Source organism: Chrysemys picta, chromosome 7 (genome assembly GCF_011386835.1).
Source record: "Chrysemys picta bellii isolate R12L10 chromosome 7, ASM1138683v2, whole genome shotgun sequence".
In the NCBI taxonomy this organism is placed as follows: domain Eukaryota; kingdom Metazoa; phylum Chordata; order Testudines; family Emydidae; genus Chrysemys; species Chrysemys picta.
This window is the reverse complement of record NC_088797.1, coordinates 71,996,225-72,019,789: the sequence shown is the minus strand read 5'-3', so window position 1 is coordinate 72,019,789 and position 23,565 is coordinate 71,996,225. Positions and strand designations below refer to the sequence as shown.

At 43.1% G+C, this 23,565-nt stretch overlaps 1 protein-coding gene across 2 annotated transcripts in view; it reads right to left on the bottom strand.

Annotated features, from left to right (window-relative positions):
• Positions 1-23,035, bottom strand: part of SH2D4B (SH2 domain containing 4B) — a 118,315-nt gene extending 95,280 nt beyond the window's left edge. The window contains exon 1 of one of the 2 annotated variants that reach the window (XM_065551795.1): positions 22,505-23,035. In XM_065551795.1, the coding sequence (XP_065407867.1) occupies positions 22,505-22,688 (184 nt within the window). In that variant the 5' untranslated portion in view covers positions 22,689-23,035. The remainder of the gene's footprint in view (positions 1-22,504) is intronic. The other variant, XM_024106938.3, reaches the window with a different exon arrangement.
• Between the last annotated feature and the right edge of the window lie 530 nt (positions 23,036-23,565).

The window sequence follows — 23,565 nt, the reverse complement described above, 5'->3', positions numbered from 1 at the left end:
AGAAATTGCTCTCTTTTTTCAAAGCTGTAGGTCTCTTCCAGCCCCACAGGCACCAGATACTTAAACTCTCTCAAACAGATCAGTATAATTTATCAGTTGGCGCAGCACTAATAATGATACACACATCCATCTATCAGGCTGAAAGACTATAGCATAATCTACCAATTTGACAATTTTATACATCAGCAATAGCTGGACAGCCCCTCCACAGCATGTCCAATTTTAAGTCAATTCAGCTTGAACACCATATGCCTTTAGTTTATTTTTTCTTTAGAACAAGCAAAACAGCTTTTTCACTTCTAGAGGTAAAATTTAGACTGTAGGTAGAAGTGCCTCCCCTGCAAATCTGCCCCCAAACCAACATCAGTAATACTCTTCATAAAGCTGGAGATGGGTTTCACCGTGCAATCTGATCAGAAAGCTTTGTAGTTTCTCCAAGAGCAGCATCCAAAAAGACAACGTGATGAGTGGGCAGCAAAAGAAATAAGTAACTCAGAAAGTCTGACACTGTGAAAATGGAATTCTTGCCTCAAAGTATTTGCAGCCTGCAAGTCAAGTTAAGAGAAGGCTCTAGTCTTTTAGACCCAAAAATAAGATCAATTCTAAGACTAAGAAAGGAAAGCTCGGCCAATGGTGAGGCACTCACTTAGGACTGGGTTCAATTCCTTGTTCCACTCTCCTTTGTGACCCTGGCCAAGTCACTTTACCCCCTATGTAACAGATGGGGAACAGAGTCAGATAAATTAAGTTCTTCCTAACTTCACAACACTCTTGTGAGGTAAACTACATTAGAGACTGTGAGGAGGTGCTCAGATACTACAGAGGGGCCACGTAAGTACTTAAGAGCTGAACAGGGATTCTAGAAGTGAAATTTCCTTCACTGCTTTACCTGCACAGGCTGAGTTTGCCTGCTTTGGCAATCAAGAAATAGTTGCCTGTAAGGTATGGTTATAGTTCAAAAAAATTAAATGATTTTTTTTAATTTTTGTTTTGAGATTTCCCATCAATTAGGACACTTTTCCTGCCAAAAAAAAAAAAAAAAACGTTTTCAACAAAGCCCCTGTTTTTCACATGAGAATTTTTCAGTTGAAAATTTTCAACTAGCAAAAGAGAGAGTCCCTAACTAAAAGAGCTTAAAATCTAAATCGACACAATAGAGAATTACTGAAATGGGGAGTATTACTATTCTCATTTTACAGCTGTGGATCTAAGGCACAGAGAGATTCAAGGACTAGCTCAAATTCATACAGGAATTCTGGGGCAGAATCAGGAATTCAACTCAAGTCTGAGTCCCAGTCTACTACCTTAACCACAAAGTAAACCCACTCTTCATCTGCCACAGGAGGAAGTGGGGGAACCCTATTGCTTAACACATATAAATTAGACTTGACAGAACACTTGAAACAAATGTACTATTAGAAACAAACCTGCATGAGAAGGGAAGAGGACTGGATAACTTATTGGTCTATTCCATCTCTGGTATTTAGACTCTATAATTTAAACCAAGTTAGTCTTCTCAAAGTTGTTCATTTAAGGCAACCGCTCTTATCATAGCACCCCAAAAAACAGCTGTAAAGCAAAATTATGTCTACTGATGTACAGTTCTCTACTTGCAGCAGATCTGTGAAGGAGTATCATTCATGGAGTTCAGCCCTCCCCCTACTGCAAAATCTAAACTGCTTACAGGGCAGTGACATTTTTTCCTAACAGCTCTTGGCATAGCACACCAGCATCCAAAATTTGCAATACCACGGTAACTTTCCAGGAGATACAAGGCTACACGTAATATGCATGGAAAATATATATATATATATATATATATATACACACACACTGATCACAAACATACAGAACCATGTCGTTTTGAATTATAGTATTTGCTTGTGTTTATACAGTAGTTTGTGTGATATATTAACAGAATCTGTTTCTTGAGTTCACATCAAGGAAAACATAAAACAAGGCCCTAGAGAACAAGGCTCGTCTATAAAAGTCAATCTCCACTGACCATGTTGCCATTCTTTTTTATATATATATATATATATATAAAAATAAAGATAGTGGGGGGAGGGATAGCTCAGTGGTTTGAGCATTGGCTTGCTAAACCCAGGGTTGTGAGTTCAATCCTTGAGGGGGCCACTTAGGGATCTTGGGCAAAATCAGTACTTGGTCCTGCTAGTGAAGGCAGGGGGCTGGACAAAATGATCTTTCAAGGTCCCTTCCAGTTCTAGGAGATGAGATATCTCCATTAATTATTATTATTATTATATATATATACACACACACAAACACAGACGCTAGCAGACAGCCATTGTGTGCTTTTTAGGCTACTGTAGGCTGCACTTGGCCTTCAAACTGTTATTTGGGTATCCCCATGGTAGATGAGAGACAATATTATGGCTGAGTATTGATAGAAGTTTCCATATTTCCTATCAGCTTCCTTAAAAGAAAAGCATAAGCACCATTTGAAAAGGGTTGGGAGGGAGTAGGGTGACCAGATGTCCTGATTTTATAGGGACAGTCCCGATATTTGGGGCTTTTTCTTATATAGGTGCCAATTACCCCCCACCCCTGTCCTGATTTTTTACACTTACTATCTGGTCACCCTAGGAGGGAGGCAACCTGATTTGCAAAGAAAGATATCTGTCTTAAAATTTAAGACAGCTATAACATTCACACTGCAAATAAGATTTAGCATGCACTGAAATATATGAAAAATAATAGTCTTACACCGTCTCTAGTAAGTAGGGCAGGCGGGCAGAAGCGTAGTTTTCTTTTTATAGGACTTCTGGTTTATAATCTGGATTCATTTGCATGTGTCCTGCTAATTAAAAGCAGTTTAAAACAGAGGCAGCAGTTGATGGAATATTGCTGGAGTCAGCTTCCTTTATTCAGGCTCATTTATCATTGTTCTAACAATTATGGCATCCCTGACAATTCCCATTTGTTATCTATCTCCAGTTTTTGTGAGGGACCTAAGCCAAAGTCCATTCAAAGCCCGCTTTAGTGTCAAGTCTCCCAGCTATGCTGTTACTCATGAGCCACAAGCCACGTGCTTCGCCTAGCAAAGAAAGCAGGAGTGTGTAGGTAACCTTGCTGCCATTGTATTACATGGAGTGCAACAGACTAATTAAAATTATAGTTTTAAAATGTTAGAGCACCGCTGACTTAGAATCCTAGACACATGAAATGAAATTTAAACTCTGCTTAATAACCTTTTAAAACAAAGCCCTGTGTTTCCACTGATAAAGTCTAACTTCTTTGTGGTTTGGCTTCCTACAACCATTCCTACCCTGGATGGCTGCAGATGTCACACAACAGCAAAATAACTCCCCCTCTTTTGCCATTGGGAAGCCTTGTGTTCATAAAACCACTCTTTGGCCCTCATCTCTGCATAAAGTACACCTCTACCCCGATAGAACACGACCCAATATAACACAAATTCAGATATAACGCGGTAAAGCAGTGCTCCGGGGGGGTGGGGCTGTGCACTCCGGCGGATCAAAGCAAGTTCGATATAACGCAGTTTCACCTATAACAAGGTAAGATTTTTTGGCTCCTGAGGACAGCGTTATATAGGGGTAGAGGTGTATTTCTTTTCTCTTCCCCCCTCTCTCAGCTATAGTTACTGTGAGGAAGTTAAATTCTCCTGAAACCTATTCAGCATTTGAAATAGACTGTATCAGCATTCAGCTCTCTAGCATAGGGCCGATCAGCCTGATTTCCCTTTGTAGTTTCAAGACATTCTGTAGCTTCTGGGGGATTGTTTTTGTTCCTTCCGAATTTAGATACCTGATATATTTTAAAGCACAGTCTGCGTTTGCATAAGATTTAATCACCAGCTTTCACACGCTGTTCAGAACTAATGACTTTTACGTCTTCTTCAAAGGTTTCTGCTTGGATTTCAGAAATCTGCAGGGTAAATGCTATTCCATTCCGAGTTTCACTGGCTGCAGTCCTGCCCAGCACACACATGGAATAAGATTTTAGGATAGAAAGAAAGATGCAGGGAGTTGTGGGTTGGACTCAATCCCTTATATACCCATCCCTCCAAGTTAATTGCACAAGCTATTAACTGAAGTGTACTTGGGTAGGACAATAAAGATCCTCTAAGGGTAGTTTATTTACATGGTGAGAAGGTGGTGGGATGGCACTAATAAAGCCTGGGTGTTCCAGCCTTGCGGACTTCTTAGTCTCTGGGGCCAGGAAGGCAGCACTACTATACTATACTACACTTGGACCACAGCTCAAAGAGCTACTATACTCTACTCCACTCCACTCCTTTCCTTCCCTTCCCTATCTTCCCCCTTTTACTTTCTCCCTCTGGGCCTGTGTATAGCCCCAGGCTAATCAGGCTGGCAGCTGTTTCTCCTTTGCCAATCAGCCACAGAATCTCCCAACCAGCCGCAATTTGCCTCCTTTAATTGGAGCTGGAGTGACAGAGGGCTGGCTCAGCCATTCCTGCTGAGCACCCTGTCACACCCATTCTTACTTCTATTTTTAGCAAGCTAGCTAGAGAACAGCTAGCACTGTTACATCTACGTGAGCTGCCACTCACACCCCAGGATAAATGCTTCTTTTGGCAGCATGTCCATACATGCATAGCCCTGCCTTGCATGAGTATAAATAGCAATGTAGATGGTGAGCCATGGCTTAGGCGAGTAAAGTCACCCCTGAAGGGTGTGTACACCAGAGTACATACCCTATGTAGGCACCCTTTGCTAGAGGGGCCTCTGAACTTTATTGGGAGGGTTCCAGTTGGGAAGATCCTTGTGCCGCAATCTATCATTAGAGACTACAACTCCCATGATGCCTTGGAGAAGAGTGAGAGACTTGCTCTTCCAGGCAGTGCAGGGAGAGCAGGCAGTGGACTCCATTTTGGGAAAAGGAGTGAGATGGCTGGTGTGGAGCTCTGCCCATACCAGAAGCTGCTGCTGAGAGCCAGCTGGGGCTTTGATCAAGCAGGGAGCCTCAGAGGCTGTTGGGGGATTCACTGGAACCAGGGCAGAGACTGGCCCTGCAGTGAAGGAACTGTGAGTAACCCCCCACTGTTGTTTGGGAAAGTACTTGCAAGGGAAGGGGCAGCAGAGAGTCTGAGGGCTTATGTACACTACAAAATTAAGTTGACTTTAATTTGACCTCAAGCCCCCGAATTAACGAAGTTGATTGTGCGTGGCCACACCAGGCTCATTGTCTTGATGGAGTGCGTCTTCACTAGCAGCACCTGCTTTGATGCACAAAGTAGTGCATCGTGGGTAGCTATCCCAAAGTGCAACTTGCTGCAGTGTGTTTTGGGAAGTTTGTGCAATGCCTCATGGGACCAAAACATTGTCACAGGAGAGAATGGGAACATTGTGTCGGCATCCCATGATGCACTGTGCTCCCTCCCTCAAATCAATGGCAAACAACCCAGTGGTTTTCACACCTTAAATCCGCCGTGAGTACGCCCTAACCCCAGAAGCATGGAGCCTGCTCAGTTGTGCACTCTTGCTGTGAGCATTTCAAACACCTCATGCCTTCTCCTGCAGTATTTCCAGAGCCAAAGTAGGGTCTGCTACATGGAACAGAGAGATGTCCTGCAAGCACTCCTGCTGCAAGCCATTGGGGAGGGGGGGAATTCAGAGTTATTGATGGCAGTCACAGCGCAGCCGCAATCTGTTGAGCGCCATTTCTGGTCCCGGGTAACAAGCACTGACTGGTGGGACTGCATTGGTTTGCAGGTATGGGATGATGAGCAGTGGCTGCAGAACTTTTGAATGCAGAAAGCCACCTTCCAGGAACTTTGTGCAGAGCTTTCCCCTCCCCTGCAGTTCAGCAATACAAAAAGGAGAGCTGCTCTGACAATGGAGAAGCGAGTGGCGATCACTATTTGGAAGCTTGCAACACCAGACAGTTACCGGTCAGCGGGGAATGAATTTAGAGTAGGTAAATCAACTGTGGGAGCTGCTGTGCTCCAAGTATGCAAGGTCATTAATCAACTTCTGCTAAGAAGGGTAGTGAGTCTGGGAAATGTGCAGGACATACTGGATGATTTTGCCGTGATGCGGTTCCCTAATTGCGGTGGGGCAATAGATGGCACACATATCCCCATCTTGGCTCCAGATCACCTTGCCAAAGAGTACATAAACCAAAAGGGATACTTTTCAATGGTGTTGCAAGCACTGGTGGATCACAGGGCATGGTTCATTGACATCAACGTAGGATGGTTGGAAAAAGTTCATGACACGCATCTTTAGGAACTTGGGTCTGTTCAAAAAGCTGCAATCCGGGACTTTCTTTCCAGACATTGATGACATTTAGATGCCTATAGTTACCCTGGGGGACCCAGCCTACCCCTTGCTCCCATGGCTCATGAAGCCATAAACCAGCCGTCTGGACAGCAGTAAGGAATGGTTCAACTATAGGCTCATCAAGTGTAGAATGGTGGTTGAATGTGCCTTTGGTCATTTGAAAGGGCACTGGAGAAGTCTACTAAGAAGGTTGGACCTTAGTGAGGAGAACATCCCCAGGGTTATAGCTACCTGTTGTGTGCTCCATAATATCTCTGGGGAAAAAAGGGGGGAAATTTTCCGCAGGGGTGGGCAGTTGAGACAGATCGTATGGCAGCCATTTTTGAGCAACCAGACACCAGGGCAATAAGAAGTGCACAGCAAGGAGCACTGCGTATCCACGAGGCTTTGAAAAGTCGTTTCAATAATGAGTCACTGTAATGTGAGCTGCTTGTCTGCATTGTGCTTTCCCAAACCTTCACTTGGCTTGTACCACTGTCCCTGTAAAGCCAACCCCCCACCCAAGCCCACCACTTCTACTCAAAGAACATTTATTTCTCAAATCCATTTACTTTATTTAAAAAACATAAGTAAAGAGGGAGAACAGAAAAAAAGGTAACCTTAGGAAAAAGGGGTTGTAAAGTTGGAACGGGAGAAAAATTTTCAGCTATGTAACATAACACCGCATTCCAGACTATCAAAGGTCTGTGAATGGGTGCCTTCTGTTCCTTTTACCCTCCCCCTCGAGTTAAGTGAAAGGAATAATGGACTTTTCGCCCACACCTCGTGGAACATTTCGGGGAGGGTGATTCTGCGTGGCTGGCTGTCCACCAGGGTCTGCGGAGGGACTCTATCTTCCTGCTTCTGTTCCTGCAATTCAACCAGCCTCAATATGTCTGCTTGGTCCCTCATAATCCAAAGCATCTCATCCTGCACCGTATGCTCTCGCTCATTGGAAGTTTTCCTGCTCTCCATGTCCATGTCTAACTTCTTGGACAGTGGAAATCCTCCACGCTGTCAGCTCTGAGGCGTTCATTATCTCAGTGAACATGTCCTCCCACTTTCTCTCTTTCTCCTGCTTCTAATCACCAAAAGTCTGCTTTCAGGTATTGATGACCCACCGAAGGACACATTTCCAGCTGTCAGTCAGGGGAAAAAATAAAGGAGCCATTGTACATGAATAAAATGCTTCCATAAAAAAATACCCTTATTACACCAGATGCAAGCCATAACATAATCAGAATCCGTAACCATTTACTGTGCTTTTTTGCTGCTGCAGCTATGGGAAGTAGCCACCCTCTTGCCCCCCAGGTCATGGTTGACCGCACTTTTCTTATGGCAGGCTCATGTTGGGAGCACAGGTAGCTAGTTGAACAATGGCCCTTCTCCATAGCACCACGGGAAGCTGTTTACGAACAGGGCGGGCGGGGGGAACATTTTCTCTCCCAAATTGCGGACTCTCTCATGTGGGGCCCCAGTCCCCTATCAGCCACTTTAAAACTACTTGCCGACCCATGCTGAGCACAGTAAAGGCACATTAGCAGCTGAGTGGTTTGGCAATCCAGAATCTGAGGGGATGGGGGGGAGGGGGTCCACATGCCCTTTCTCTCCCCCTTCTTTTAATGAAAACTTCCCCCGTTTCCCCTAGGTGGCCCTATCTGATATCAGTCTCCTGAGGGTAATAGAGGTGGAAAGGAAGGAGATGCTGCAAGTGTCTGGGTATAGGCCTTGTCCTTATGCTGCTATGCTGTGTACTGCAATGATGAATTAATTCAGAATTAATTCAGGAGTTGTATGGGAAAGTGTCCTACCATGGTGGAAGAAATAAGACTGCCCTGCCCAGAAACCTTCTGCAAAGAATTGCAGAGTACCTCCATGAAAGTTTCCTAGTGATATCCATGGAGGATTCCCAGGCTATCCCAGTTCACATAAACAGTTTTTCTGAGGGCCACCCTCTGCGTAGCTGGAGCGGCCTCTTGTAAGCAGAGAGCCACAGCACCTTGCTTTTTCTTCACAGTAAACATGCAATGCCACTGAATGTGTGTGCCCGCTAAAGTTTAACTGGACTTTCATTTTAACTGTATACTCACCAGAGGTGCCTTCCCCAGCATCACAGTCAGCCACCGTGATGTCCTGCGATCCACAGGGCTCCAGGGTTAAAAATATTTTCTCTGGGAGAATGGGGGTTCTCGGTGAGAATGGATCCACCGCTCACCGGTTTCCCATTATCCTCCTCCTCATCCACCATATAATCCTCCTTGTTGTCCATAGACTCACACACCTGTGAGGTGTCCACATTGCTTGTGGGGGTGCTGGTAGGGTCACCACTGAGAGTCACATGCAGCTTGTTATAGTACTGGCATGTGTGGGGTTCAGCACCAGAATGACTATTCACCTCTCTTGCCTTCTGGTATGCTTTGCGAAGTTCTTTTATTTTCACATGGCACTGCTGTGTGTCCCTCGTGTAGCCCTTCTCCTCCATTCTACGAGCAATCTTTGCATAGATGTTAGTGTTTCTTCTGCTGGATCAGAACTCTACCTGCACAGACTCTTCTCCCCACACAATAATGAGATCCATCACTTCCTGTGCAGACCAGGCTGGAGCGCATTTGGGGCGTGTAGTCTCCATGATCGGCTGTGCTCAAGCTGGCATGCTCCCAATGCTGATCAAACAGGAAATGGGAATTCAAAAGTTCCCAGGGCTTTAGCAGGGGAGGGGTTGTTTCCTGTGTACCTGGATGCAGTGCAGCAGAGTTGAGAATGATCTCCAGAGTGGTCACAGATGAGCATTATGGGACCCCACCTGGAGGCCAATTAAGTTGAATTACACAACACTGCATCTGCACTACCTCGCAGTCAGCCCATGAAAATCAAACTAAGCACTATGCCTCTCGCAGAGGTGGATTACAGAAGTTGACATCAGAGGCGGTTAAGGTCAACATAAAGGACCCGGTAGTGTAGACATGTACATTAACAGGTTGACTTAAGGCGGCTTCCATCAACCTAACGCTGTAATGTAGACCAGGCCTTGTCTGAGGAGAGGCAGGGCGATCTTCCCATTGAACCAGGACCCAGAGTTGCTGACATTTGGTGGGGCCAGCTCCAATTGTCAGGGGTTGTGCAGCTTGTTGCCTTGGCTGGACTGATACACAGAAACAACAGAGTGCTCTCTCCAGCGTCACATCTTCAAGCGCACCCACACAAGCAAGCATCTAGGACTAAGAAATCCAGAGAGGTGTACTCTCTGGGCTGGAGTAAATGGTGGCAGCGTAAATGCCAGTTCGATAAGTTTCATTTATTACTGTATACTGTATTTAATTGATTTTATTCAGCTGCCCCTGTGGAATTAAATTAGTAGTGACAATTAATCTTAGTCTGTTGTACCATGTTTCTTTAAGTTGTTAAGTAAAGGTATGCTAACTAATTTAATTTAAGCACATTGGATGTATATTATTTATAACTGGTATTTTTGAGTTAGACCCCTTGCCACAGATTATTATTAGAATAGGTGTATTCCTGGAGGTTCCCAAGGCATGTCATTGAGTGTGTACAGGGGCTAGCCAGGTGGAGGCACCACCAATTTTAAATTCCTTTAGGAGTAAAGGGACTGCATCAGAGGGGTATTCCCACCTATCCAACATCACCACTGGGATACCCAGGATCCTCTTTAATATCAACAACATCAGGTGCCCACGCAAACAGGTGAGTGTTGCTGCTCCCAAGTAACCCAGGAAGGAAAGGGGGTTACACCTACATGGCTCTCTACTCACCTACACTGCTGTTTTTAGCAGTGTAGTGTCCTGCTGCTGGAGTCCTTCCCCCACGGCAGGGAAAGGCTCCTGCTACAGGAAAAGCCTCTGCCAGCTCCCTACTGCTGAGTCCTTTCCCCACTACCAGAGCCTGTCACTGACACATATAGCTACATGCCACAACATGGCTGCAGCCTGCTTTTCGCTTAGTCATGTAGCTATACATACTCTGCCTGCCACCATAGGTGGTGTGTAGCACAGATGTAGCCTAAAGTGCTCTAATTTATTGGCACCATGTAATGTTTTGTTCAATAGCATGGGTTTAATCTATAGGCCACAGCTCGAAGTAATTATTCCAGTCGGGGAAAGAAAGAAAGAAAGAAAGAAAGAAAGAAAGAAAGAAAGAAAGAAAGAAAGAAAGAAAGAAAGAAAGAAAGAAAGATGCTCAGCTTCCACAAAGAACTGCAACACAGCTGACTATCAGCATTTTTCTTAACTGCTTATACATTCAGATTAACACCATCTGCCATAGCATCATCTGACAACTTCCAACAACACTATAAACACAAGCAAGTAGGCATGGTTTGTCCACAAAGGTTGGGAGGATGTAAGTGGAACACAGAGAAGGAGTAAAGAGAATTTTCTCACTTTTCATTTCCTCACTTATTTTAATCAAATAAATATGGGGCTCCTATATTTTTACAAATCTGTCCAAGAGTGAAAATATTTTTGCTAGCCAGGTTGTTTTGCATTCTCTTAGTCCCGTGTCATATTAGGGCTTATAACTAGACCTGAGCAGATATACATTATTAGACTTTGGTTTTTTGGTTATGAAAAAGGGAATTCAGTGAATATTATTCACCCACCTCTACCTATAAGTGTCTCAAAGTGTTTTTAATGTGGTTATAGCCTATCATGTTTATAATATGGAGTGGTGGGGAAATAGCGCATGCATCTCAAGTAAGGCAACAAAATATGTGGTCTATAATTGAAGGCTTTATTACAATGCCTGTGCACAAGGGGGTAGAATTGAAGTTGTACACACCAACTGAATTAAATTCAATGTGAACCAATTTGGCCATTTACCACTGGAAGGCACCATGCGCCTTAGTGACTCCACAGCTCTTTTTTATAGCCAATAAATATCAGTACTTTTTGAAGGACACAACTACGTTTGCCCCTCAGACACATGCAACATCGTCTTACTATAACATAACAGCCATACTGCATCAGACCAACAGTTCATCTAGCCCAGTGGCCAATGCCAGACACTCCAAAGGGAATGAAAAGAACAGGGCAACTATCAAGAGATCCATCCCCTATTGGGATGGATCACTCCCATACAACTCCCTGCATCGAGCAGTCAAAAGCTTAGTTGGAGACGTCCTTAGCTGTACACTTTACTAACTTAGTGAAAAAAGCTAGGTCAAAATACAGCATAAACTGTGGATTTACAAGTCATCCTTTGGCCAAATTAAAAAATAATAATTCACCAGCACTTTCATAGATGGTAGGGAGATATTGTCTCTCTACCAACTCTGAACTTGTTGTCCCTACTGTTTTGTTATAATAGGAAGAGTTTATATTTTTTCCACTGTTCTTGTTTTCAAAATTGGCTGAACTATTTCCCCCTAAGCTTTAACTAAAGAAAATGAGAAGACACACACATCCACCCACACTCCCAATACCTCTTTGTTTCTACCAAACCTATGTAGCCCCCTCTCCCAAAGCATGGCTCAAGCCTCCTCCTCCTAGTCAGAGTGGCTTCTCCCCCCTCCTCACATATGTTGGGTCCTGGGTTGTGACGCCTGGTGCCTCCACCTAAGGTGACTCTTCCCTGTGCCTGGGACACAAGGGGTGCTGTCCCTTGTTAAAATTAGTGGCATTAGCTATTTTCCCCGAGGAGTATAACCCAGTACTCAAGAAATGGAATACAATAAGAAACCCCAGCAAATGAAATGCCACACCCCAAAACAATAGTATACAAAGGGAGACTTTACTGGGGACAGGAGAAGGAAAAGGCTCCAGAGAAGGAAAGGGTGAAACGTAACTAAAAAGCTAACACATTAACAATATAACAAATTCCCCACCTCCCAATATTCACAAGTATACCCCTGTACCCAGCTTGTTCCCTGGCACCTTCCCAGGAAGATGGATTGCCTAGGATGAGTCTGGAGAATGGTAGAGCAATACTGCAAACATTCATTGGCTTGAAAGAAAACATAAGGGGACTCCCTTAGAATGTTTTCATCCATGGGTGGGACACGGTCCTTTCACGTCCCCCTGGTCCAGAGTCCTGTGGAGGTATTGGCTGGCTTTAGGTAGCTGGCACCAGGTTGGTTTTCTGCCTTTCCAACCACTGGTGTCTGCAGAGCTGGAGCTACCTGACCCATGTGTTAGACCCCACAGCAGTTCTAAAAGTCTCCTTTTGTGTAAATTGGGAGCTAAGCAGAGACTCCCTGGGCTGTTCACCTATGCTCTCGCCTCCCAAACTCAGAAGCTGCAAAAGTGAAACTAAACCTAGCCCATTTGTAAATGGGTCAGGTTGTCCCCTCCCACTAGTGTTTGTTTGTAAGTGAGAAAGCATGTGAACAGTTCTGGCTCAACACTGGGCCAGCAAACTGTCTGTATAAATCACCCCATAAGAAGCCTCCCTATTGGCTTTTGCAGGAGTTTCCTTGTACTCTGTCCCAGCTCAGGCTCTAAACAGGCTGGGAAATGACATCCAGAGGCTCTGGAGCCATTACTGTTTTAGCTCTTTTAGGCTCAGACCAGCATCTCAGGGGCTGGCGAACTCTAAAGGAGGAAATACACCTAGAAAATATTGTCAACAACATTCACTTTTAGACAGACAGTTCTGAGTGACTGGGGGAGTGATATGGAAACACTTTTACAACACGAATTCCAGCGGTTGCTTCTGTTAAAATGTACAGCCCAATTATCTGATTGCAATATTCTTGTGAAAAAACATAGCCATGCAACAAGTTATTGAGCCACTGGGATAAATTCCATTTGTCTTCTACACCTGCACACTGACCATTAATCCATCTCTGCCAAGATTACATTCCAAAGCTTGGAGCAGCTTCAAACACATGCTTTTTAAAAATCAACTTAACAGAGAAAAAAAAATTCTAACTCCCATTCAGTGCTGTGCAGTTTTGCTTCCTTTTTGAAAAAGGAGGGAATTTAAATGCGTCATATTAACACATCAGTGGAATTATTGTCTCTCAGCAGTTCTGAGCATCAGATCTTTATAGCTCAGATTCTTCTGCTGTGTCCTGATCATGTAATGAATTCATAATCCTTTATTTATGGAATAACTGCCTGTTACCATGGAAATAATTATGCTCTGGTATATCCCTACAGGATCAAATAAGATGAGTTAGAGTGTTTGCTCCTTTACTGTAAAATAGGTATATAATGCACACAAAAAGGGGGTGGGGAAGATTGTTCATGATACATTTTCACGTTTTCTACACTACAAATATACTCCCTTAAGGAAACACAGAAAGTGCATAGTATTTTTAATTTGGTCTCCAACGTGACTCAGACATCTTACTCGCCCTCTGGCTATGGTTCATTGTAATATCACTTTCATATTAGATACACATATACTTTCAACTGGGAGATTATATCCAGAACTTAATGCCTGTGCTTTAGAAAGAAATTAGTTGCCCATCCACTATACTTGGACCTGTCAGTACAAGTCATTTAAGAATATTTGAAAGTACAAAGTGGAATGTTGTGAATTCATCCATAACAAGTATTATCCAGTTGATCCTTCACTTTCATCTTCTTAAAAATAAATAAATAAATAAATAAATAGCAATGTGGTTTCTGGTCCTAATTCCACCCCTCTTTGAAGGTAAGCAGAAGTTGCCCCTATGGAAAATGAATGACAGAATGAGGCGGTTTGTGACTTGGAGCCATCAGAAGGTATCAAAGATCTTACCTACCCGATTTGATGCTGGATAATTTACACTAATGAACACAGCTTCTCCATACCTCCCAACCCCTAGAATCCCTTTGTAACTAAATGCAGTCCCTTTCAGGCCATAAATAGTCAGTCATTTATATAAGAAAAGGAAAAAATCAGGGTGAAATATTGAATTTGCTTTGGTAAATACCATTCTGTGCTTGGCTGCAGAATTGTTCTCTTTCCACATCAAGTATTCATGAGCTCAGACAGTTACAGCCTCATCTTGTTTCCAGAGGGTTAATAGCCAGATTGTTCACATTTATAAGAAAGCCTGCCTGAACATTGCAGTGTCCAGTTAGTCCTAGCAACAGACTGCGGCAAACAGAGACACAGGTACATACCAATTTCCATAAACATAACCATGGTTCATCTAGTGCAAATTCCTGTTTCTGACAGCAGCCAATGTCAGATGCTTCAGAGAAAGGGACGACTAAGGATTCCCCAGATGTAGGAGAATCCTCTGGTGAAATAAAGGCAGCATAGCTGGCACGAGGTCACTCCCACTCTGTGCTGTGGACATGTTGGGAAGGAAGGGTTGAGACCGAGGAGCACAGCATTTTGGCTGATCATTGGCTGCCAGAGCAGTCCCTGTGGAACTGCTCCAGCTGACGGATATCTAGGTTCTATTGTAGGCTATTATAGATCCTGGTGACCCCAGGATCAGAGAAGCCAAAAGATGTTTTTAAAAGCCTCTGTTTAATCCCTCCCCAACCCACAGCTGCACTGAGATTATGTCTCCAAAGTACAAAAATCCATAATATCACATGCTGGTAAATATCCAAAGATACATTTATCCCATGAATGGCAGCCAACCTTTTGGGGTTAAAGGCTAAATTAAAACTTCCAGCTCTAGAAATGCCTTATGTTAAATGCATGACAAATACCCAGCAATCACTGAACATCAATTAGCAACCCAATAATTCAATAGTACTGTGAAATCGGATGGGCTTATTTCTTATTAAAGCAAGCATGACCTCAGCAAGTTCTTTGTTTTTGACATTGCTGAAGAGATCTGAATTTGATTTCTTACGTATTTAATGAGTTGTGTGTTTTGTAACAAGTTAGTATCTATGGCGTGCATGTATTAAATACATGCTAAGACATAACGGTTCAGTTCAGGATAGGAGTTAGGTTCAGATAAGGGTTTGAATTCAAGGGTGAATAAGTGTTCAGGTTAAAATCTGACTGCATCAAAATCTCAAATTAGTCTCATGAGATTTCAACCCCTTATGATGGAAATCTAGGGGCTGATCCAACTTCCATTGAAGCCAAAGGAAATCTTGCCATTGACTTCAATGTGTGTTGGATCTGGTTCCTATTGACAAATGGGGTGAAATTTCTGCTGTATCTCAATGGGAAATTGAAATAGTTCTCTGCTGATTTTGGTTCTGAATGCTGCTAAACATTTTAAAGGGGCTCAAGTCTGATCTTTAATTCAAAGCAGTTGCCTTACTGGTAGATCAGATCTTAGATCATTACATGTATGACACTTTCAAGCCCCTTTACACTTCCAAAGCAGCCCTAAGTAGTTTATACAAAGCAGCCTTAGTAAAATGAAAATCAGGCTCTTCAGCTAGGATCGTCTTAGATGGGAGTTAGGTGCATACAGATAAATGAGAGTTCAGTGCATAATGTTGTGTCCACGGTATTTTCTATAGTAACCATTGGGAAGTGGAAGGGAGTACTGCTGACGCTCTCTCTCTTACATACACACACAACAGTTATGATGTTGTATCCTCCAGCTTGCAATACTAGGGATTTTTGTTTACCATGAAGTGCTTTCATCCATCATCCAATGACTTTCTAACATTAATAGCCTCTAGATAAAGGGGTTACTTTCCAGCCATACTGTAATAAGCCCAGCTAATCTATTCCCAGCCATACTGGTTAAGGATAGGAGAATAGCAATGCAGCTGTTACAAACCGTTCTTGACTGAGCCTCATGAATTGCAGCTCACAACAAATAAATGTCAGAATAAAGTAGCAGCAAACCAATATTCTCTCCTGTCCCACAAGCCTGTCCTTCAGCTGCTTAATTCAAGAGTTTTTGAAATCTCATTGCTGGTATTCAGACAGCTCCAAGCCACCTTGGCTCTGGATACTGCAGAGAAGTCTACATCAAAAGTGGCAGGGTCCTTCACTTAGTCCCAATTCAGACAAGATGGTTAAAGGACTGCTGCCTAATCAAATAAATATGTTTCTGTGCAAATGGCACAGCTGTCAGTCGACCTGAGCAAATCCCAAAGGGATCTTGAAGTTTCAAGGTGACTTCCTTTAGTGCTATTAGCACTCAGCAAAAAGGAAACCTGGCACTGTAAGCTTTGTATATTGCAATGGAAGGAAATATGCCCCTGCAGGAACCACCCAAGGAGTAGTTTGTAAATAAATTGGATCCAGAACATTAACCTCTCAGAAATTGGCTACATTCTCACTAGAAGTCCGTGCCATCCATTACTCACCTAATAAAATACATATTATATAGAATTATACTTAAAATAAATATTAACTAGCTCATGAATGTAGTGCCCATCAGGGCTGGCTCCAGGATTTTTGCTGCCCCAAGCAGCTCTCCCCCTACCCCCCCAAAAAAAGCCACGATCGCGATTTGCGGCACTTCGGTGGGAGGTCCTTCACTCCGAGCTGGAGTGAGGGACCCACTGCCGAATTGCCACTGAAGAGCCGGACATGCCGCCCCTCTCCGGAGTGGCCGCCCCAAGCACCTGCTTGGTAAGCTGGTGCCTGGAGCCGGCCCTGGTGCCCATGAAAGGAAAGGACTAATACTGCTGGCCTGCTCAGGCACAGTTGTGACTGGCATAGTGCAAGCTTCAGTCACACAGCTAAAACATTGCAATCCTGCACTGTAACATGTACCCTGCTACTGCAGCCTTGGGACTTCCTTGAGCAAAGACTGCTAATAGGGAAGCCATCAGAGTAGTCCTGTTACAGCTACTAAAGATTACTAATATAATCTCCAGCCCTACAGAAAATCCTATAACATTCATTAGAAAGCACATAAGACTATTAAGCCAGTCAGTCAGTTTGCTTGGCAGCCTGAGCATTGTAACCCCCTTTTTTTCCTTTAAAAATGTCATTTAACAGAACATCCAGTTGACTTTGTCCATTGTACCAAGTGGAGATCAGATGGTCCAAACTGCATTCAACACCATGCTAAAACTTTAAGAAAAAGCCACACTGATTCTCTAACAAAGTCAACATTTTTTGTTGTGCAAAAGCTGTAACTCAGCCATTTTCCATACACGGGTGGATGTTTTTAGAGATAAATCATTTCCTATTCCTTGATATATTAATGTACTTTTCTTTTGTAATTCTGTAATTATGGTTCCTAGAAGTGGACACAGTTTCTTTCAGGCTTTGAGGGAGCTGCATAAAACCTGGGTTTCTTAGTTGGTGATTTGATATTACACAAGAAAATCTGGACAACCTTGAGAAGTAGAGCAACAGAAATGGGATGAAATCTAACAGTGCAAAGTCATGAACTTCAGGACTAACCACAAGAATATTTGCTATAAGCTGGGGACATATCAGTTGGAAACGACAGAAGAGGAGAATGACCAATACACTCAGGTCTATCACAGGATGACAATAGGGTGACCAGACAGCAAACGTGAAAAATCGGGACGGGGGTGGGGGGTAATAGGAGCCTATATAAGAAAAAGACCCAAAAATCAGGACTGTCCCTATAAAATCGGGACATCTGGTCACCCTAGATGACAATGAGTTGCCAAAGTGATGCAACCATGAAAAAGTCTAATGCAATCCTAGGTTGCATCAGGTGAGGTATTTCCAGTACAGGTAGTGAAGCATTATTACCATTATTCAAGGCACTGGCAAGACCTTATCAGGAATACTGCATGCAATTCTGATCTCCCATGGTTAAGAAAGATGAATTCAAACTGGAACAGGTGCAGAGAAGAGCTACTAGGATGATCAGAGGAATAGAGAACCTACCGTATGATAGGAGACTTAAAGAGCTTGGCTTGTTTCAACTAATCAAATTAAGACTGCGGGGAGATAGGATTGTGTTCTGTAAATAGGTGAGAAGGATAAACATCAGAGAGGGAGTAGAATTATTTAAGTTAAGTGCGAATGTTGGCACAAGAACAAATGGCTATAAACTGCAATAAGTTTAGATTTGAAATTACATGAAGATTTCTAACCACAGGGGAGCGAAGCTTTGAACAGCTTTCAGAGGAGCAGTAGGGGCAACAACAACAACAAAAAACACACACAACCCATCACCTTATCTTATTTTAAGACTGCACCTTGATAAGTTTATGGAGGGGATGGTATGAAGAGGTTGCCTACAATGGCATATGGCCCATCTGCAACTGTTATTAGCAAATATCTCCAATGGCCAGAGAAGGGACACTAGATGGGGAGGGCTCTGAATTACTACAGTGAACTATTTCTGAAGTGTCTGGTTGGCTTAGCTTAGAAGGTACAAGTGCACCTCCTGGAGCACTGCTTTCTGTACAGGCACTGATTAATAGGCCCAAGCTTGTTTGTCCTACAATCTCTTACAACATTCCAGCCCAAAGAGGTAAGGCTGCTAGCTAAGGCTAGCTTGTGTTTATATATTTCATCTTTCCCTCCCTTCCCCCACCATTAGACAGTTATGAAGAAACTGAGTTCCTAAATAACAATCCAAATTGTGGAAAAATGCCAGGATTAGCTTCTGTATTGGTAATACAGCTAAATATACTTACAGAAAGCATAGAAATGTAGGCCTGGAAGGGATCTTGATAAGTCATCTAGTCCAGTTCTCCACACTTAGGTGAACCTAAGTATTATCTAGACCATCCCTGACAGGAGTTTGTCTAGCTAACTGTTCTTAAAAATCTTGAATAATGGAGATTCCACAACTTTCCGGGGTCTTTATTTCAGACCATTTCTCCAGTTGGTCAAGATCATTTTGAATTCTAATTCAAAGAAGGCTGTTAGGTTGGTTTGACATGATTTATTCTTGACAAATCTGTGTCGATTTACTAACACCTTGTTATCCTCTAGGTGCTTTCAAACTGATTGTTTGATTATATGCTCCATTATCTTTTTGGGTGCCAAAATTAAATTGACTAGTCTATCGTTCCCTGGGTTGTCCTTATTCCCCCTTTTATATACAGGTACTGTATTTGCCCTTTTCCAGTCCTCTGTGATCTCTCCTGTGTTTTACGAGATCTCAAAGAGAATCACTAATGGCTCACAGATCTCTTCAGCCAGCTCCTTAAGTATTCTAGGCTATATTTAGGTCAGGCCCTGCCAACTTGAAAACATCTAACTTGTCTAAGTAATTATTAAGTTGTTCTTTCCCTATTTTTGCCACTAGGTTCATCCTCCAATCACTGCTAACCTTTTCGGTGAAAACAAATAAAAAACTGAAACAAAAACACTTCATCCATTTCTATATTTTCTGTTATTGTCTTTCCCTCCTCATTGAGCTATGGACCGACCTTGTTGTAAGTCTTCCTCTTGCTTCTAATGTATCTAAAATGTTTTCCTGTTACCCGTTAGGTCCCTAGCTAGTTTAATCTTGTTTTGTGCCTTGGCCTTTCTAATTTTGTCCCTACATGCTTTTAATGTGTGTACAGTGTAAACCTTTGTAATCCTGACTCATGTCAGGCCAAAAGGCCAGGGAATTCAAGACCCATTTCTCACAGCTCTTCTAGGTGTCAAACTAACTACATGGCATCTGAGAAAAGCTAGGGCTTGATTCTCAACTCTGTTACAGTGGCTTTATACCAGTATAGTGCCACTGACTTCAATAGATTAACACCAGCATAAAACCAGTGTCATGGGATAGAGAATCAGACTTTTGGCAAAGGAAGCAGATGAAGCAACCCAAATCGCTCAGTCTGACAGGGAACTGAAGGAGGTGGTTGTGGCACTTCCAAGTTTCCTAGAAACTATTCAAAGAGGGAGAAATCCCTCATACTACTATATGGAGCAGGTCCCAAGCATAGGAAACCTCCTTTACATTCCAGTGGGAGCATGAAGAGGACTTCAAATTGCTACACAATGTGATCCAAAGAGTTCAATATGTTCCAGAATGCGTGTTGGGAAAGATTCATACACTCATAGATTTTAAGGCCAGAAAGGACCACTAGATCATCTAGTCTGAGCCCCTGCATAAACACAGACTATAGAATTCCACCCAGTAATTCCTGCATGAGGCCCATCATTTCTGGTTGAACTGCAACACATTTTCCTTGCAAGAAGCCAGCTTCTAGGGGAGACCATTGACATTATATTACGGATCTGCATAATACTACTACTTAGCACTTTTTAATCCAAAGACCTCCAAGCAGGTCTGTATTATTATCCCCATTTTACAGATGGAGAAAGTGAGGCTCAGAGGAAATGACCTGCCCAAGGTCAACCAGCAGCAAAGCCAGGAATAGAACCCAGGTCTCCAGAGCCCTAGACTCTAGTTTGCACTGCCTCCTAATAAACCCAATTCATGTGAGGTTGAACAATTGACACAGGGACTAGCATATTAAAGGACTACAACCTTTTGTAATCCTTACCTATGTCAGCTGAGCTGACTGAGAGGAAAAAACCAAACAAACACCCCCACACACACATTTTCAGAGGAATTTAAGGGAGTTAGGCACCTACCTCCCATTCATCCCAATCCCCTTCCTTTCTTTTGAAAGTCCAGCACTCCTGCATGCCAGACATTTATTACAGTACTCAAGGAACTAGCAAAACTGGTTGCCCAGTGAAGTAAGTGTTGAACGAAAGGTAAAAGAACATTTTCTGGAAAACCATCAGGATATCTTATAGTGGTAATTTGGGACAAGGAGTGTAAAATGGAGCTGGGTCACTGTGTTCCTTTACTCTGCATGTGCATGTGCACACCTATGTACAGACATGTTCTATAGGTTCCTTTGCTGCTTTTCTCCCTCTTTCTTTGTAAATCAGAAAATTAGTTATATAGAAAAAAGTCTCCTGCACTACAATGCTGAATAGGATTAATATATAATTTATATATGGAAATTTAGATGTCAGCATGACAAATTGTCATATAAATAGTTTTGCCGTTAGATTTTTCTGCATCTGTCTTCCTCAGAGAATGAGTGTAATGCAGATTATCTTGACACTATAATATTGTTTTGGTCTGTGGGTCTGAATTGCATTTCTAATTTTTTCCTCAGCTACAAATCAAAGTAAACAAGCTTTGTGTACTATATGAAAGAAGCAGTATAGAGGTGATCTTTTGTAGGAGAAGCCCCTTTACAGTGTGTTTAAGAACTTGTTCAGGAGGCAAATAGAAAATTAAGTAAAATAGGATTCTCCAGGCCCTCATGTTGATAACAGTGTAGGGACAATTTTAGCCCATTTGCTGCTAATCCATAGGATAGTAGTGTATCTGCACTCCCCGCTGGATTTTGCTTTAAGAATACCTTTGTACGTTAACATCCTGTCATTTTTAGAGGGCCTGATCCTGCAATTGTTCCAATTAGTCTACAGGATCAGTTACGAGTAAAGCATTCAATCAGGGTAAAGACCCAGCTTGAAAGATGTAAAGCATCCATAGGGATGTAAGAACCATGCAAGAACAGGCCATATGCTACTTAAAGCACAAACACGCTCAGTTAAGCCCTGAAACCTACACTTATATCTAGTACCCAGAACCAAGACTTGTACCCCAGTTGCGTCTTAATGTAAGCAGCACATATATGCTCATCTTGGAATTCTGCAATAGCAAAGCACAGAGCTGGCTAATTAGTGACTGAAGAAAAGACTTATTCTGAGCTTCGGCTTTGTCCAATTAATTGTGAGCCTTAACATATTTTTTGAATCCCTGCAATGATGGATAAACCTTCCATACTAGCGAGGGGTGATGGGTTGTGGAGAAAAAGATTGAGCTCAGCAGATGATCATTGTTCATGCACATTGAAAAAGTTACATGTAACCCACGATCACACCTTTGCACAGAAATGACAACGCTGTATCCTTTGTCTCCACACACAAGAACTTTTGGGGGTAAGTCCAGGATTCTGCAATCCTATAGCATTTTCCATCTAATGTTACAAACATGAATTCTCTCAACACCCATCAGTTTCTGGAAACCAGACACCCAATCATCATTAGGAACTTCTGAAAATGTTGGGCAGACATTAAAGACCATAGGCACCCCCGTGGGCAGCGGGTAGTGCTTAAACTGCCCTGCCGTGGCAATAGCGCTAGGAGGCATTGTGCTTCAGGGCAGCATCTAAATGGAAATTTCCTCCCTTGATTCTGCCTTTTTGGATTAGTAAATTACTGTTGGTCTATAGCAGCAATAGGACAACCTACCCTAGGGTAGTGCTGGTTCTCTGGTCAGTGAACGGAGGGCAGAGCGTTGGAGCCAAGCTTCCACCCATTCCCCTGCTCTAGCCACTTGGCAACACTACCCCAAGTGGTCTCGTCCATCTACGGAGTGCCTTACAGCCTATCTTGTTCCTCTATATCACATAGGCCCGTCTCAGCCCACATCCACAAAAGCTTACTTTGCTTGAATCTCGCTGTCCTTTTCAGCGCAGCTTCCTCTCTTTGTTCTTTTTCCTCCCTTTCCCTCCAACGCCTCAGCTGCTCTTCCCTCATTTTGTAGAACAGGATGTGCTTCTGCTCTTCATTCAGTTCTGCCAGGAGCTCAGGGTCAATGTACATATCATGCAAAATTTGTTGCAGCATGGCGATTCACAAAACCTCCCACAGCACTCGCGACAGCCCCCAAAAATCACACCTGCAGCACTCCACAAAGCAACCCAAACCAAGAGAACTCTCCCAACGGCTGGCTGCCCAGGGGAGATTCGGATTCTTCTTCTGTCCCTCTTTCATACACATGCTCTGCTCCCCTTCCCTGACCGATGACAGAATTCCCTGGGCATCTCACCCACTGAAGACAGCAACAGGTGTCAAGTGAAGAAAGGGGGGAGGAAATGAAAAGGCCAGGTGAACAATGAGAAGCCACTCGTGTGAACTTTACTGCAAGGAGATAAAAAAACAAAACACAACAGCAAATTCCAGAATGGGCATGAATAAGCAGAGAAACCTCAGTGCAAAGGGAGGCACAGGTTACAGCACTATTTCTGCTCAACCGGTTCCCATTCTGCAGCAGTGCACTCCCAGTGGTGTAGTGTTGTTGGGTTCAGAGCGATGTCATGGCTAAAAGTAACAGTTACACTGGCACTATCTATGTCACTCCAGCTCCCTTGGGGAATTGATCTCCGATAAGAGAGGAAACTAAGTTTGCACTATATTTCCTAGTCTAATCTCCCTAACCAGTCTCAGTAGGGTGTGCCACACCTATCATCATCATCATCAACATCATCATCATCGCCTCTCATGTTTACTTAGAGCCAACAGACATGGTGATTCAGCAAACTGACTAAAGAGGATTTAAAGGGAAAAGTAGAGGCAACAGAAGCCATGAGATTCTTATCACTTTATAAATAGCGAATTAATATTAACTAGACAAGAGGCAGTTCTCCACAGTTCATGTGGACTATGTAACCCTCTTGTGTTAATTCATTTGTCCAGTTTGACTGGAGAAAGATATGTTTACTAT